The 15,488-nt window shown below is 49.5% G+C and overlaps 1 protein-coding gene across 2 annotated transcripts in view; it reads left to right on the top strand.

Moving 5' to 3' along the window:
* Positions 1 to 15,488, top strand: part of ZZEF1 (zinc finger ZZ-type and EF-hand domain containing 1) — a 1,433,434-nt gene that overhangs the window by 1,271,981 nt on the left and 145,965 nt on the right. For both annotated transcript variants that reach the window (XM_085649580.1, XM_085649579.1), the window contains one exon: positions 6,452 to 6,550. In XM_085649580.1, the coding sequence (XP_085505706.1) occupies positions 6,452 to 6,550 (99 nt within the window). The remainder of the gene's footprint in view (positions 1 to 6,451; positions 6,551 to 15,488) is intronic.

Here is a 15,488-nt window from a genome sequence, read left to right as displayed (position 1 = left end):
GCCCTCATGCACCATCGCAAGTGCCCATTTTCCACCCATGGATGCCGGTTTCTCCTCAATGGGTCTAAGTTGTGCATGACCTTCTTGTCTGTGGCTCTCGTGGGCCCTGGACATCTGGTCATCAGGAGTCCCCGGGCCATCTGGTAGGTGGTTGGTTTACCAGATGGGTAGAGGTCCGAACTCTGACATGTATCTTCGCCCGGGTTCCGAAAGCCCCCACATTCTTGGGGGCTTAATATTCAAGAAAAAACAACTAACGGGCCAGCGCCAAAGGAGGCTGCTGGAAAAGTGTTTAATCATCCATGGCCACATAGTCTCCAGGAAGGTCGAAGGAACACTAGACTGATGGACTGAGCTGCCAGTTCCTACCCATGGCGGAGTGGTGCCAGGCCCGGAAGGGGGAAATAGAGAGGCGGATTCTTGTGCCAGAATATGCTGACAAACTCGAACAAGCCCCAAGGAGAGCTTTGTGAAGCTGTTTGTGGATGGCTGGGTCCTGGGACTTCAGGCACACACCCTTTATGTCCCAAACTACTCCTTTTTCCACCTCGAGCCTGAAAGCTGTGACCAGGCCCTGGCAAGGGCTCCAGTTGGCCAGGGCTCCATTAAGCAGCTCATGGTGTTGCCGAATGCCTAGGGCAGGGTCTGGGATGCTTCCCCTGCCTGGAAGGGTGAAAGACTCTGACCAGGTCCCTAGCCAGAGGTGCGGCATGGGCACCAGGCACCTGACCATCTGTGTCCCAAGGAGCTAGGACACCCAGCCACATGCCAGCCTGGGCTTTCCATGCTCCTTTGGTCTCCCAGCGCACATGTCTGCTGACTTGGGGAGGCTTTCCCCCTTAGGAGAGGTGATAAGCTGTTACCAGGCCCGCATTCAGAACGCTGGCATGTTAGAGACCCCTGGGCATGGGCTCCAGTCACAGGGCCACAGTTTCACAAAGCGCTCAAGATGGGGTTCCGCAGAGAGGGACCCCCTTTCTTTTGTGTGGTGGAAAGTTCTGCCCAATCTTCCCCTCCTCAGGTTTGCGAAGCTCAAACACATCTGCCAATTAAAGATTTTCAGTATCGAAATCATGTTTTTGGCTGAAATGTCACATGTGACTGTTAATTTTCAAGGCAGATCTGGCCGTTGGGCAAATATGGGGTGTGATAACCCCCACCCCATGATGCACGTGCTGTTCTTGTACACAAAACATAACTAGTCAAACAGGCATAATTAATTTGCTGTCCTGTAGGTTTGGCTAAAACGTCACCTGTGAAGTTTCATTCTGCCGGCATATCTGACCAATGGGCAGCTATGGGTGTGCAAATTCGGAGTCCTGCCCATCAACCATGCGCACTTTTTCTACACAAAATGTCACCAGCTAAGCAGGTATAAATAATTTTGCACCCCTTTGGTTAAAAGACCGGATGAAAGAAAAAGAAGAGAAGGTAGAGGAAAGGCTGAGGAAATCAGTTTCTCAAATATAAGAAACAGTTTAAAAAATATAGATAATATATTTCCTTAACAAATGAGAACAGTAAAAACATTGGATTTCATTTTGAAGAAATAAGTAATTTTATAAAACTATTATTTTGATATGTGAAAACACACAAGTTGCAAAGTGAACCGAAAGCAATCAATAAGGCACCAATCACAAAAAGTCACCAATTCGAGTCAGGCAATATGAAGTGATCTTGTGTGCAATTCTCCAAAAGTGCCCCCTGTCCAAGAGCACTCACCTAGTACCAGGGGCAACAAAATGAAAAAACTATATCGGAGCTGCACTACTTTTCAAAAAGTTAAAATTCATTTCGTCCTTAGGCACAGGACTTCTTCAGGGCATTGGAAACTCTATATAGACCAATAGATGTAAATGGATGTGGTAGTATCCTTAAACATCTGATAGAGACTACTAGCCGCAGATTCCTACACGTAGAATTATCCCCAGGTGTGAGACTGGATCAGGAAAACCTTTTGCCCAGCATCCCTGCGCGCCGGGGGGACGGCATCACGCGACTCCGCCCAGGCGTCGTCCGCGCACGTGACGTCAGCGAGGTCACATAAGTCCCACCCCAGCGCGCCTATGTTAGTTTTTTCCTTTTCCCCGGATCCGGTTTGTGCTCTGGGCCTGTTAAGGCCTTTCCCTCAGCTATTGCTGCGTGTGTGGGAACACTGTGCGAATGCCTTCGGGCTTTAAAACTTGTTTGTCGTGTGGTCTCCTCATGTCGGCGACGGATCCACACCCCATCTGTATGAGGTGTTTGGGGGAGCACCACGACTCCACTAATTGTGAGGCGTGCCAGCAGATGAAGCCGAAGTCCCGGCGTGAGCACCGGATGAAACTTCTGTTGGCTCGTGTGTCCAGGTTGGCGGCATCATCTCGACCCCTGAGGAGGGTTCTCGGGCCCGCGGCTTCCCTCGCCGACTTCGATCTTCTCCCCGGTCGCAAGTGCGCCGCTCACCTCTTGGTAAGTGTTTCAGTTTGTCCCCGAGGGTCGGTTTCCGACCTGTCGGGGGCGTGGGCTCTCCGGGGGTGGTTCGACCCCGCGTGTTGTCCCCTTATCCGCCATTTCCTGGCGTGGGGGCGACCAGAGCCCAGATGGAGACATATGCGGTGTCTTTGCAGGCCTCACTGGCTTCTTCTCCTCCTTCCCCTCCTGGGACGTTGGCGGATCCCTTGCAGTGTGCGGGCGGCGTCTCCGGCGGCTCCGGCCCCGGCGCTGACTGGTTCGGATCCAGGCTCGGAGGATGTGGTGCTGTTGGGGGTCCATCCTTCGGACCACAGCGCCTCTCTTCGCCGCAAACTCCCGCGGAAGTCCTTGTGGTGTCGCGGGAGGTCGCCGGGGCTCGGGTCGCACCCCCGAGCCCCTCTCGGCCCTCGGGACAGGCGGCGGCCTTGTCAGTGGCAGAGGATGCCGCCACAGCGCCGGCAGCTGCGGGCTCTGGCGGCGCTGCAGGGGTCAGCGGAGGGCCCTTCTCGCCCAAGCCTCTCTCGGTCCTCGGGACAGGCGGCGACCTTGTCCGAGGTGACGCTGCTACGGAGCCGGCGGCTACTGGCCCTGGCGGCACCACAGGGGTCGGCGGAGGGCCAATCTCGCCCTGTCATGATTCGCAGCTGGCGGGGGTCTCCTCGTCCCTCCACGGGCCCTTCTCGTCCCTCTGCGCAGGTGGCTGCCTCATCGGAGTTCCGGTCGGCGCCGATCCGGTTCTGCCCCTTCGCCACCCCGGCTCCGGTCCAGCTCCGGTCTCCTGTGCCGTGTCGGAGGTTGCCCCGGCGTCTCCTCCGGTGACGGTGTCCTGCCTCAGGTTGCGGACTCTTCGGCATCGGGCTGACGTAGTGTCGTGGACTCGTCTTCGAACGCATCCTCTTCTCCAGAGGTTCGGCGGTTGCTGGTGTCATCCTCGCCGGAGATGGGCCGCCATGTCGTGGCTTTTTCACCGACGTCGTCTAAAGGCGGATCCTCGCCGTCTCCATGACTGCGGTCTTCGCCGGAGGAGCCGCAAGTCCCCCACTCTTCGGTCCCTCTTCCTTCCTTTCGGCCTTGGCCATTCCTTCCCCTGGTTGGCTTGGGGGATGGCCGCCTTAGCTTGCAGCCGCCACCTAGCGGTTTGTTGGTACTTATGGCTCTTTGCGATCCTGGAGGTTGGGGTCTTTTGGCTGTGCCTCTGCCCTTGTTCCTGATGGGGGTTGTCACACTCTGTGATGGAGATGTCTTGGAGTTTTGTCGTTCCCTGTATGTCCCCGACTGGTTCCCCTTCCTTGTCTTTGATTGGGGTTGTAGTTCTGTTGCATGTTATCGTGACATTTTTACATATGTCCCTGGTCTCCGGGGGGGGGGGGGGGGGGGGGGGAGCTGTCTCTGTACTGGCAGGGTTGCTGCCCTATTCTTTATTCTTTCCCTGCCTTTGTGTACTGCAGTGCCGGGTGCTGCTTTTTAAGGTGTTGTTCCTCACCATCCCTTTTTCTGCTCTTTCGCACACTGTTCCTATACTCTCACAGTTTTGTCTGTGGACTCCTCGTTGTGGCGCGGAAAAGTTCTCTGAAGAAAACTGACGTAGGCACGCCGGGGTGGGACTTATGTGACCTCGCTGACGTCACGTGCGCGGACGACACCTGGGTGGAGTCGCGTGATGCTGTCCCTCTGGCGCACAGGGATGCTGGGCAAAAGGTTTTCCGGATCCAGTGTCACGCCTGGGGATAATTCTACGTGAAGGAATCTGCAGCTAGAATAGTCTCTACCAGATACACCGTTACCGAAGGTAAGTAACTCGTACATATGTACCTAGGTAGGGCGGCAGGAGAACGCCGAACATCATGCAGCGCGATACTTCTTACTACTAAGTACTCTTGCCAAGCTCTGGATATGTCTAAGGGAGAGCCGATTGCAAATTAACAGCATACCATTTGTGGCTGTCATACCACGCGTGCTATAATAACTGCTGCCTATCTCTAATACATACAAAGAATTTGGATGCACATTTGACTTTTTATCATCCTTATCTATTTGGATCATCCGCTCGCTCAACAGATAAGCTTCACTCATTGGTGCGACTGCCACCTTTGCTAAACCATACATATGTTCAAGGTTACTACTACATCCATTTAGCCTCTACCAGCACTGCACTGCTTCCTCCGGCACCACTACCGCGTTTGACACCGGTCGGCCCCCCGGCAGGCGTCGACCCTGGCATTCATCCTGACGTGGACCCGAAGCCTGACCGGCTTTGTCCGACACCGATGGTGCAGAGAGGGGTTTTTATGCCCCTGTTCACTCCTGGGGCCCCTTTTCAACCAGAATGGCACCCAGAAGATGAGAAGGAGGACTGGGAGGGGTCAGGTGACCCTATAACTGACCAGTGAGCAGGACTGGAGAGAGGAACTGGGGGATGCAAGTGGTTTGGACACCTCCCCTAACCTCGGCATGTTGTCTCCTCCTACCAACGGCGCTACAGAGGAGGGAGCGTTGTACGCAGTGGTGTTGCGTAGGGCGGTCGAGGCTCTCAACCTCGAGCTTCCTATGGTGGCGGTCAGGACTAACCTCCTGACAGAGGTGCTCTTTGACACGCAGAGGTACTGCTGACGAAAAACTTTCCGGATCCAGTCTGATGGCAGGGGGTAATTCTAAGGTAAGGAATCTATAACTAACTAATGTTTCTTACAGATATATCGTTACCGAAGGTAAGTAACTTGTTCATTTGGATCCATGTGTCAGTATATAACGTTGCAATTGCTCTCAAAGTTTTCTCTTGAATGCTCCATCGTCTTAATTTTGCCCATAAGAGGGATCGGTCCTTCCGATCGAAAGCTGCTTTCAGGTCGATAAAGCAGAGTTGTCCTTTTTCTTTAAATGTTTGCACTTCTCCGCAATTTAACAGTTAAATGGCTGTATAAGTATGGGAGAATATATGGGAGAGTACTGAAACCAAACTAGAAAGGCATACCAGGTGATAAACAGACTAAATTGGTTTACAAGTATAAATGTAGTCCTCAATTAAAATACATAGCAGCATGACACACAGGAGGCAGTTATAAACACATTTAATTATGTGCATGCTGAAAAGAGGAGAACTTTATAAAAAATAGTTTCAAATGGGCACAATCGGGTATGTTGTGAAATAGAAGCCATTGGATAAACAAAGGCCACCCCAGAAGGAATTCACAAAAGCATTTGCAGGAGACAGGAGCTGATAAAGATGGAATGTGCCCTGTGCATGAAACGCTGGTAGACGGCATCATGATATCACATCAAGCTCTAAATATAAAGGCAACAATAAAGTAGTAATAAAGTGAAAACAAAAACACTGGGCATTGAAAGGTACTACCTTGTGTGTGGATGTGCTTATTGTGAAAGAGCAAATTGCACTCACTCAAAGTGAAGTTATCCAGTGGCTAAAATACTCTGGTTCACCGCCCCATGCGGTATGCTGTTGTGGTTGGATCCAGTATGTGAATGACTCAACAACATACCAATGGATGAACAGAAAGCCCTTTAAGTATGTTATACATGTACATTATACATTTAATTTTTCTCCAATCACAAGGTCTTGGCTAATACTAGACCTACCTTACCTCTAGTTTATTGGACTTTTGGAACACCTGTGGGCGGAAGGAAGAATGTTTATAGAAGAAAATTATTACTGAAGATAAGTAAAACAAGTTTCATTTTGTGTCTCTTGTGTCTCACCCATTCTAATGAACTAGTCAAGAATAAAAGGAATGCATTTGAAATGGAGACAGAGGTATATGTTTTCCCTACACTGTATATATTCACAATTTGAAGTTTGTAGCGCATGGTGTGACTATTATGCAAAGCAATAGCGGACTGCTGTGCAATATTCATATGAGGGTTGTGTTTTTGTACTTTCTCCAGTTACTTTCATTCTGAAAATATAAAAATGTTTTTATTATGAAGTGTTTGTCATTCTATATTCAATTTTGATATTTTGTTTGTCATGTAATTGATACAGGTGACACCTTGTATTATCGTTTTACTTCCGATATCAGCAACACTGAATGGGGATACAAGTTTACTGTGACTGCTGGTCATCGGGGAAGGTTTCAGACAGGCATGTACCTTTCAAATATGCCTTTAAAAATGTTTGTTATTTCAGTATATAATTATATCATTGGAAGAAATCTGAATATCAAGTTAAAAAGCGCAGTATGTAATGTATAGGGCTTAAGAAAATAAAGCACCTGAATAGTGGTTTCCTGTAGCTGCTCAGTTCCACCTAGATTTGAATCTTAACAGCCAAGGATGCTACCTGATCCTACTTTAGAAATGTGCTAGTTACCCTAACAACCTACTTAACATGTTTAAATATTTGTTTCTTAATGAAACTTCAGAAAAGTACTGAAGTTAACAGATTTTTTTCAAGGAAAGTGCATTGGGCTGCTATTATTGCATTAGTAACAACATGTGATAGATAACCTTTCTGGATGGAACCTTGAATTGTGTAGTTCAGATTAAGTACTTCACTATATCCATTCTTATGAATGCTGTCCCAGGTTTTTCTTTGTTCTAAAATAAGTTCAGAGTTGGTGATTTTTGACTAATATGCTCAGTGCACAAAATAGCAGTGATTTAAAGTTTTGCACAGATTTAGCTCCTCTTCTAAAATCATGTGTTGCAGAAAGCCTTTATGCAACATGCAGCAAGATTCAGTAATTGTTTTCTTATCTTTTGCTTGCACAGCATGCTGTTCATTTACAAAGCCATCACGACCAGCAGCTCCGATTATTTTGTGGGCTTGCTCACTATCTCTAGTAGTTCTCAGCACGCCCCCAGCTAGGACACGATCAGACTGCAAACTAAAGAGTGGTATAGTGAAATAAAGAAGGCAGCAGGCCTTTACAATCTATACTCCCATGATAAGGAGCAAAATCCCTGTATCCATCAGGACGACCCCAACGCTGCTCACATTTAGAAAAGAGTTGAAGACTCTTGAAGAACACTACATCACCATGTATTAACTGTCCTCAAACCAGCTACCTTTCCTAACACTTGCTGAATTTATGCTTGTCTTTGACCCTGTACAGCGCTCTTCTGCCTTTTGGCTCATGCTATAGAAATACTTAATTCATACATACATGCGCACCCATGATCATCCATGCACTGCACATTCTTATCTGGACAGCATCACTCCGAAACAAAAAACCCTCAGTCATCGATTGCACACTTCTAGCCACCCTTTTGAAGGTATTCAATCATTCAATCAATCAAGATTCATAAAGCGCGGCTAATTATCCAATAGGGTATCCAGGTGCTTGCAGGTACCAGAGGCTTAGATGTGGGGAGTATGGGCAAGTGAAAGGGAGGCAGAGCATAGTCTTCTTGAGAGTTGGTGGAAGTTCAGACGGTGATTAATGTAGGCAGGTCCTTGGTTGTGTAGAGCCTGTGTGCGTGGGTCAGCAGCTTGAAGTGGCATATCTTCTGTATGGGGAGCCAGTGAAATTGCTTGAGGTGGGGTGTGATGTAGGTTAATCGGGGAAGGCCGAGGAGGAGTCTGGCTGCAGCGTTCTGTATGGTCTGAAGTCTCTGTAGGAGGTGTGCGGGGATTCCTATGTAGAGGGCGTTGCTGTAGTCCAGTTGGCTGGTGATGAGGGCCTGTGTCAGAGTGCGTCTTGTGTCTAGGGGTAGCCACTTGAAAATCTTTAATAGCATGCGCAGATTGAGGAAGCAGGCGGTGGAGACGGCGTTGATCTGTGATTTCATGGTGAGCTTTTTGTAATGATAATTCCGAGGTTTCTGGCTTGGTCAGAGGGAGTGAGTGCAGACCCTAGGTCTGATGGCCCCCAGGAGTCATTCCATGTGTTGCTGCTGTTGCCAAAGATCAGTATTTCCATCTTATCTGTGTTTAGCTGCAGGCAGTTGTTCTTCATCAAAGCGGCGACGTTTGTCATGCATCTGTGGAAGTTAGTTCTGGTAGTGGTGGGGTCGTCCGTGAGTTAAAGGGTGAGCTGGGTGTCATATGAGTAGGAAATTATTGAGACCATGGGATCTGACAATGTTGGCCAGTGGGGTCATCTATACGTTGAAGAGTTTGGGGCTGAGGGATGAGCCCTGGCCGACACTGCAGGTGATCTCCTTGGGTTGAGAGGTGGATCGTCTGGGTTCTTCTAGTGAGGAAAGAGGTGATCTATCTGAGCACATCCCCTTAGATGCCGATCTGATGGAGTCTTTTGATCAGCATAAAGTGGGATACAGTGTTGAAGGCTGCCGAGAGGTTAAGGAAGATCAAAGCTGCTGTTTCTCCTCAGTTGAGGAGGGTTTGGATGTCATTGGTGGCTGCCATCAGGGCAGTTTCGGTGCTGTGATTGTTACGGAAGCCAGATTGGGAGGCGTTGAGTAGTTGGCTTTGCTCCATGTGTTTCATGAGTTGATTGTTGATGATCTTTATTAGAATCTTCACTGGGAATGGGAGCAGGGAAGTTGGCTGATAGTTTTTGCGTTCGCTTACGTCGGCAGAGGGTTTTTTGAGTAGTGGTCTGACTTAGGCATGTTTCCAGGCATCGAGAAATGTTGCGGTGGGTATAGAGGTATTGAGTAGGGTGGTGAGTTCCTGGCCGATCATTTAGTTACCAAGGTTGAAGATGTGGTGCTGGAATGGGTCTGTAGGAGTTCTCGAGTGGATGGATTTTTTTTATGGTGAAAGTGGTGACCCTGGTGGAGAGAATGTTCCAGGTTGTCATTGTGTGGTTTGTGTTGGTTACAGTAGTTGCGTATCTATCGAGGAAGGCCAAAGGTGTGGGTTGGGGTTCGAAGTTTCTGTATATGGTTGCGATCTTGTAGTGGAAGAAGTGGGCAAGGCTGTCAACCAGCTCCTGTGAGTGTATGATGTTGTTTTCGCTGGCAACAGGTTGGAGACTTCCTTAACGATGTTGAAAAGTTACTTGGTGTTGTTGGCACTGGTTTCCATGCGTGCGGCAAAGGTTGTCTTCTTTGTTTTCCTCAGCAGGCAGAGGTAGAGGTTGAGAGAGGTCTTCAAGGCTGCCCTGTTGGTGGTGTCCTTGCAGGTGTGCCATCTCCTCCAGCTGTTTGTTGTTCCGTTGCGCTGTTCTGAGTTCTTAGGTGTACCTGCTGGCCTTTTTGGAGGATTTTCTATGGATGTTGCTCTTGATGAGAATGATGCTGTCTGCACAATTGGTGATCCAGGAGTTTACTTTTTTCACTCCTTGGTCGAGGTTGATGGCAGTAGCAGAGTTGGAGGCGTTGAGAGCGCTTTGAGTTTTGTGACATGGCTGTATTTGACGTGATTGCTGGAGGTGAAAATTGGGTCCAGCGTGTGTCCTGCGGGGTGTGTAGGGTCGTGGATGATCTGGGTCAATCCGTGGCTGCTTAGACTGTCAAGAAGGTGTGCAGTGTTATTGTCGTTGGGGTCATCTATGTGGAAATTTAGGTCGCCAAGGAAATTGTAGTCCTTGGAGTCTAAGATTGGGGGCGTAATGAAGTCTACGATGGTGTTGCAGAAGCTTGAGCGCTGGCCTGGGGGTTGGCATGCAAGGGTGCCTCTGATGGTTGTCTTGTCCATGTGGAGCTTGAAGTTGAGGTGTTACATGGTGGTGGTAGTGTAGTCGGTGGTGGCAGTACACTGTATGGTCTCTTTGTGGATAATGGCTGTTCCTCCTACCGGCTTGTTGGTGCGGTCCTGGTGAGTGATTTTATATCAGTCAGGAATTGCTGTGGCAATGTCTGGCGTGCGGATGTGGGGTTGAGCCAGGTCTCAGTGAGGAAGACGATGTCATGTGCTTGGGTGGCGAGCAGGTGCCATAATTCATTGGAATGCTTGCCTAGTGAGCGTGAGTTGAGAAGGGCGAATGCAAGTTGGTGTTTTTGTTCAGGTGGTGTCTGTGGTGTGTTCGGGTGGGGCTGGTCAGTGGGCTAGTGGGTATGCAGTTGCAGGTGAAGTCGCAGAAGGTGCAGATGAAAGGTCCTACCGTAAATCATGGGCCGGCACGGTGGCAGTGTTCGTTGCGGCCTCCAGGGTCTATGGTGTAGAGCTCGGCGATGGTGTATCTTCGGAGGCGAACAAGCCAGGGAAAGTGAGGGCCAGAGTTCGTGGCACTGGGCAAAGTCTGGGCACAGACAGGCTTGCCATTGGCGCACAAGCGGCGCACGGTCGCACTGTGGCCTACATTAGGTAGGTACTGCGGTGGGTGGGTCTTCTGTTGGTGGGAAGAATGATGATTGGAAAAACCCGTGCAGCTGTGGTGTCAGTGGGTCCGTCGGGAACAAGCAGGAACTAGAAGCCACAGGCAAGTGACAAGCTAGGTTTCCAGGTGTGTACTGATGTGGTCGTGCTGCGGCCTGCATTAAGTAGGTCCTGGGGTGGGCGGGGCTTCTGTTGGCGGGAAGAACTGTGAGTGGGAAACCCTGGTTGGCAAAACCTTAACAGTAAAACCCGGGTAGCTTCGGTGTCACGGGATCAGTCTGGAACAAGCAGGAACTCGGAGCCACAAACAAGTGGTAAGCTAGGTATCCAGGTGCCTACTCCTTAACGATAGTCTGAAGCAACTCAGCCACTCTTATCTGTGCTTTCATAAATGTCCTCTTCAGAGCCTCACCCTAAACAGCTTCCCCCATACTGCACCCCCTTAGCCATGCCCTGCACCCCATCAACTGAGCCTTGAACTGCCTTGCCTCTGCCCAGCAACCACACAAGCTCTGCAACTCCTAAGCTGTACTCATCACACCCTTAACAGCACTTCTGAGCCAACATTATTCCCGCCTCCATGCCACTGGTTTGCTCCAGTACTCACCTCCTTTTTGTGCAACCTGGCACATACCTGGATTCCCCCATTAACTGTCTACTGGCCATGTACTAACTAAATCAGGTATCTTGTGCACTGGAAAGAAAACAGGGCAGAAATACACACTACGGGACACCGCAAGTCTCGGTTTTCCGTGCAAGTGCCACACAACATTTGAGAGCAGGGACTGGAGCCTCTTATGAGAACAGGGTCAGATTCAAACAGAAAACCGGCTAGGATTCCGAAATAAAAGTGATCGCAATTAGCTAACCTGATACCTAATAAAAACCTGTTGTCTAACATTTGCAAATCAAAACGATTTTAAATTGGTAAAGCAGACTGTATAGTTATAGGAGACTGCACTCATTTGTGCTTGTTGCAGGTGATGTTTGTGGTAAGATCAGAGACCTCAACAGTAAAGACTGACCCACAAGATCAAAATGCAGACCTACAATCAGCCCCAAAACACTGCCATGCACTCATCTGTGAGACCAATCCTTTAGGCAGGTGAACTATGTATGAGAGGGTTGGATTTTGTGACAGGCTGCGCTCTTCATTGTTCGGACCTCCAGATACAACATCGAACCTCCTATCTTGTTCATGTCTATGCAAGATTACCCTGGGCTCTCTTTGGACTGGAGCCCGAAAATCCTTATCACAGTGGGTAGCAGTCTGTGACTGCACCATTGCCCTTGGGGAGGAGGGTACTAAGCATGCTTTGATCTTTGACCCTTCATAAAATACAATGAGGGGGCATGTAAAGTTTTACAGCTTCCTGGCACAAATTTAATGCATCCTCAATGGTTTGTTTTTATCACCAGCGCTTTTGTACACAAGCAGTAAGATTCCCTCATTTGCATTAATCCTTAATACCAATACAAATGAAGGTAACACCATTTGATTTGGATGCTAATTAGTTCCTGAATAATGACCCAATTACTTAATGGAAATTTTCATTACTCCTTTTTATCTCTTCCTCTTCCCATTGCTTGTATCTTGAGCTCAAGCTCTGCCCTTTTGACATGGCACAACCATCCGAAGCTCCTTCCTTTCTTCTCTTTTTTTACTTTAACATTCATTGTTTCTTTTTTCTTTTTGTCTCATCCCCAGTCAAGGTAGTAAAACATAAGTATTTATTTACCAAATCTGGATTATCTCAAGCCCCTCATGTAGCATCCATCAAAAGAATATCTGGGAGGGAGAATACTCAAATATTGGGAGAAATTGATTGAGACTTATAGCCGTACATTCCTTACCTTAGAATTATTCCCAGGCGTCAAACTGGATCCGGAAATAATTTTTGAGCAGCACCCCTGCGCGCAGGTAGGTGGTATGTGTACGGTACCCACATAGGCACCACCTCGGTGCTCTAACATCAGTTCTTTCCTTTCAACACCACATAGCGTAGATCCCTCGAGCTACCCCACATTCACTTTTTGACTGACTTTTCAATGTTTTGTGGAATATTTTTGTGAATAAATCCTTTGTCCTGGTGTGACAGGGATGTCTTCCAAGAAACAGTAGATTTCAAACCATTTTGCGCCAGACCCCCACTTGGTCTGTCTATGGTGCATCATGAAAGACCATGACTCAAAGGCCTGCAAGAATTTCCACAACATGTATCCAAAGGGGTTGAGGGAGTGCATCCTCATGCTCCTCCCTGCCTGATGTCGGACAACCCCACGACAATGAAGATCTGGGTTGCAGGGAAGGTCCTGGGACTGCTCCCAGAGCCGCACCAGACAGGAGTTGTCGGGTAAATCACACAAAAGGAAGTTGTCTTAGAAGTCGAAGAGGTCTTCGACTTCTTCGCATCTGTCCAAATCTTTGGATGAGACAAGGGAGCATCGGCACCCCAGGCTTACTCCTACGCAGATCCTTAACCAGGGTTGGATCGCACTTCCCTGATTTTGCCAGAGCTAGTGCGACCCCGGCAACTACATGAGTTCTGTGAGGCCATGTACCTCATTTTTGGGTGGTGTGACCCCTCTGGAGCACCTGAGGGTACCATGGTTTCGGAAGGAGCCCTCACTGGATTCCACCGGTGGGTACGCCCTCAGCACCAGTCCGGGTCCATGGATCTGGGGCTGGATACTGAGCGTCGAGACAGAAACCTTCTCTGGTGCCCACTCCCATGCCGAAGCCCCCGGTACCATTGTCGCCCAGGGACGCTGCCATCCTTATTGTCCTTGACTCGACGCGGAGCAGGACCGGCATCCGACGACATCCGGAGCCATGACTTCTGGGTCGAAGCCAGGGCCTTTTGTCTGACAGGTCTGGTACAGGAGATGAATGAAAGGGCTACAGCCAGGGCCTTGGGCCTCTCTATTGCCCCTCTCCCCAGCCCACCTTTCTCCCCTTTCGTGTTCCCAGAAGGGGTTTCCAACTCTGTCAGTACCTCCCCAAACACCAAGACCAGCAAGCTTCCACACCTTTATGTGGCAGAGGACGCGCAGAGCACGTTGGACAGGTAGCCGAGGTCAGGCCAGTCCTCCACTCCCCCGGCAGTCACAGCCTCCAAGCACCTTTAGCTTGCCCATCTGCCATCATGGGCATCCAGTGGGTATGGGCAAGATACTCCATCACCTGCCCCACTGGAGGTCAATAATATCAGACCGTTGAGGACTACAGGTTGTAAAAAGAGGCAACTCCCTCCTCTTTGTGGTTACCCCTCCACCCATGCTTCCCACTAACGACTGGTAAATGGAGGATCATCTTTCCCTACTCTGCTGGGTAGTGCTGGCTCTCCTGGCCAAGAGAGCATAAAGAGGGTTTCCAGCATCAGAAGTAGGTTGTGGTTGCTATTCTCTCTATTTTCTGGTGCCCCTCAAGGAACGGAGTACTTCATCATATTCTAGACCTGCACCTTTTCAATCTCTTTCTCAAACAGGAGAAATTCAAAATGCTCAACCTCGCTCAGGTTCCTTCTGCTGTAGACCCAGCAGACTGGATGGTAACGTTGAATTTGCAGGACACATATTTTCACATCCCTGTCCTTTCCGCCCATAGATGTCGCCTGCGGTTCACAGTGGGCCTCAAGCACTTTCAGTTTGCTGTTCTTCAGGATATTCAGGCTATGATACTGATGTTTCAGCTTCTTTCCTGGATTTCGGTGGGACAGACTCTGAGGCTCCTATCCCTCAGAGCCTCCTGCATCCTGCAGGTATCGCATGCCTATTGACATAGGCATGCTCTGCAATGGGACCTGAAGTTCCATGGCCGCATCATCAGCGGAATCTTTCTGATATGGTCCAGATCTCAGAGGGAACTGCAAGAGATCTGCAGAGACATCTAGCCGCAGATTCCTTACCTTTGAATTTTCCATGCGTCTGACTGGATCTGTAAGATTTTTCTTCGAGCAATACCCTTGCGTGGTGGTACGTGCCGTCGGTCGGCTCCACGTGGCATCGGTCGGCTCCACTTGGCGTCTGTCGGCTTCTGCATAGTTTCATCCATATCACTTTGATAGACGCCACCGCGGCGATCTCACATCAGTTACTTTTTCTTTTCTTTCTGTGCTAGTTGGAGCAGATCCGTGAGGGAATCTACCCTCTATCACTTTTTAACAAGCTTTTTTCGACGTTTTGTCGACTATTCTTGGTGTGCAATATGTCCAAGAAGGCTTCTGGATTCAAGTCATGCGGCACCTGTCACTGCGCCATGTCAATCACCAATCCATGTCTTTGGTGCCTAAAGCACGACTGTAACTAGAGGTCGTGCTCCAGCTGCTGGGCCATGGCTCTGAATGCTTTGAGGGAGTGGTTCCTAAAGCTGCTTGCGTCCCAACGTTCGGCACCGTGGCATTCGTCCCAGAGGTCTTGTTCTTGGTCCCGGGTCGATAAGGAAGATCTGGGTATGCTCCAGGAGCCCTACGTCTTCGTCCTCCCACATGAAGACTTCAGTCGGTCAGGTAAGAACCATAAAAAACACAAGAAGTTAAAGCGTGCTACTGCCCGTAGGTCAGGTGACGTGACATAAGAGGCCTAGCGTTTTAGGCCTTGTTCGGCTGAACTTGCGCCTGGGTTGGCTCTGTGCTTCCTTGCCTTACTGGGAGCGAGTCCCCCCCGACCGCCCGAACCCCCAGCTCAAGGAATGTTATGATGCTATGTGCCTCTTTTGGGCGGTCTGATCCTGCCAGCGTGCCTTTGGGCCCAGAGGGGGCTCCATCGGGTTCCATGCCGGTGGCTCTGCCGCCGATGACCTCTCTCCACCCACCCCCCCCTTTCTCAATCCCCCACCCCCTCCGGTAATGGA

Source organism: Triturus cristatus, chromosome 3_2 (assembly GCF_964204655.1).
Source record: "Triturus cristatus chromosome 3_2, aTriCri1.1, whole genome shotgun sequence".
Classification (NCBI taxonomy): domain Eukaryota; kingdom Metazoa; phylum Chordata; class Amphibia; order Caudata; family Salamandridae; genus Triturus; species Triturus cristatus.
The sequence above is the reverse complement of the archived record's forward strand: the minus strand, read 5'-3'. Positions and strand labels throughout refer to the sequence as shown.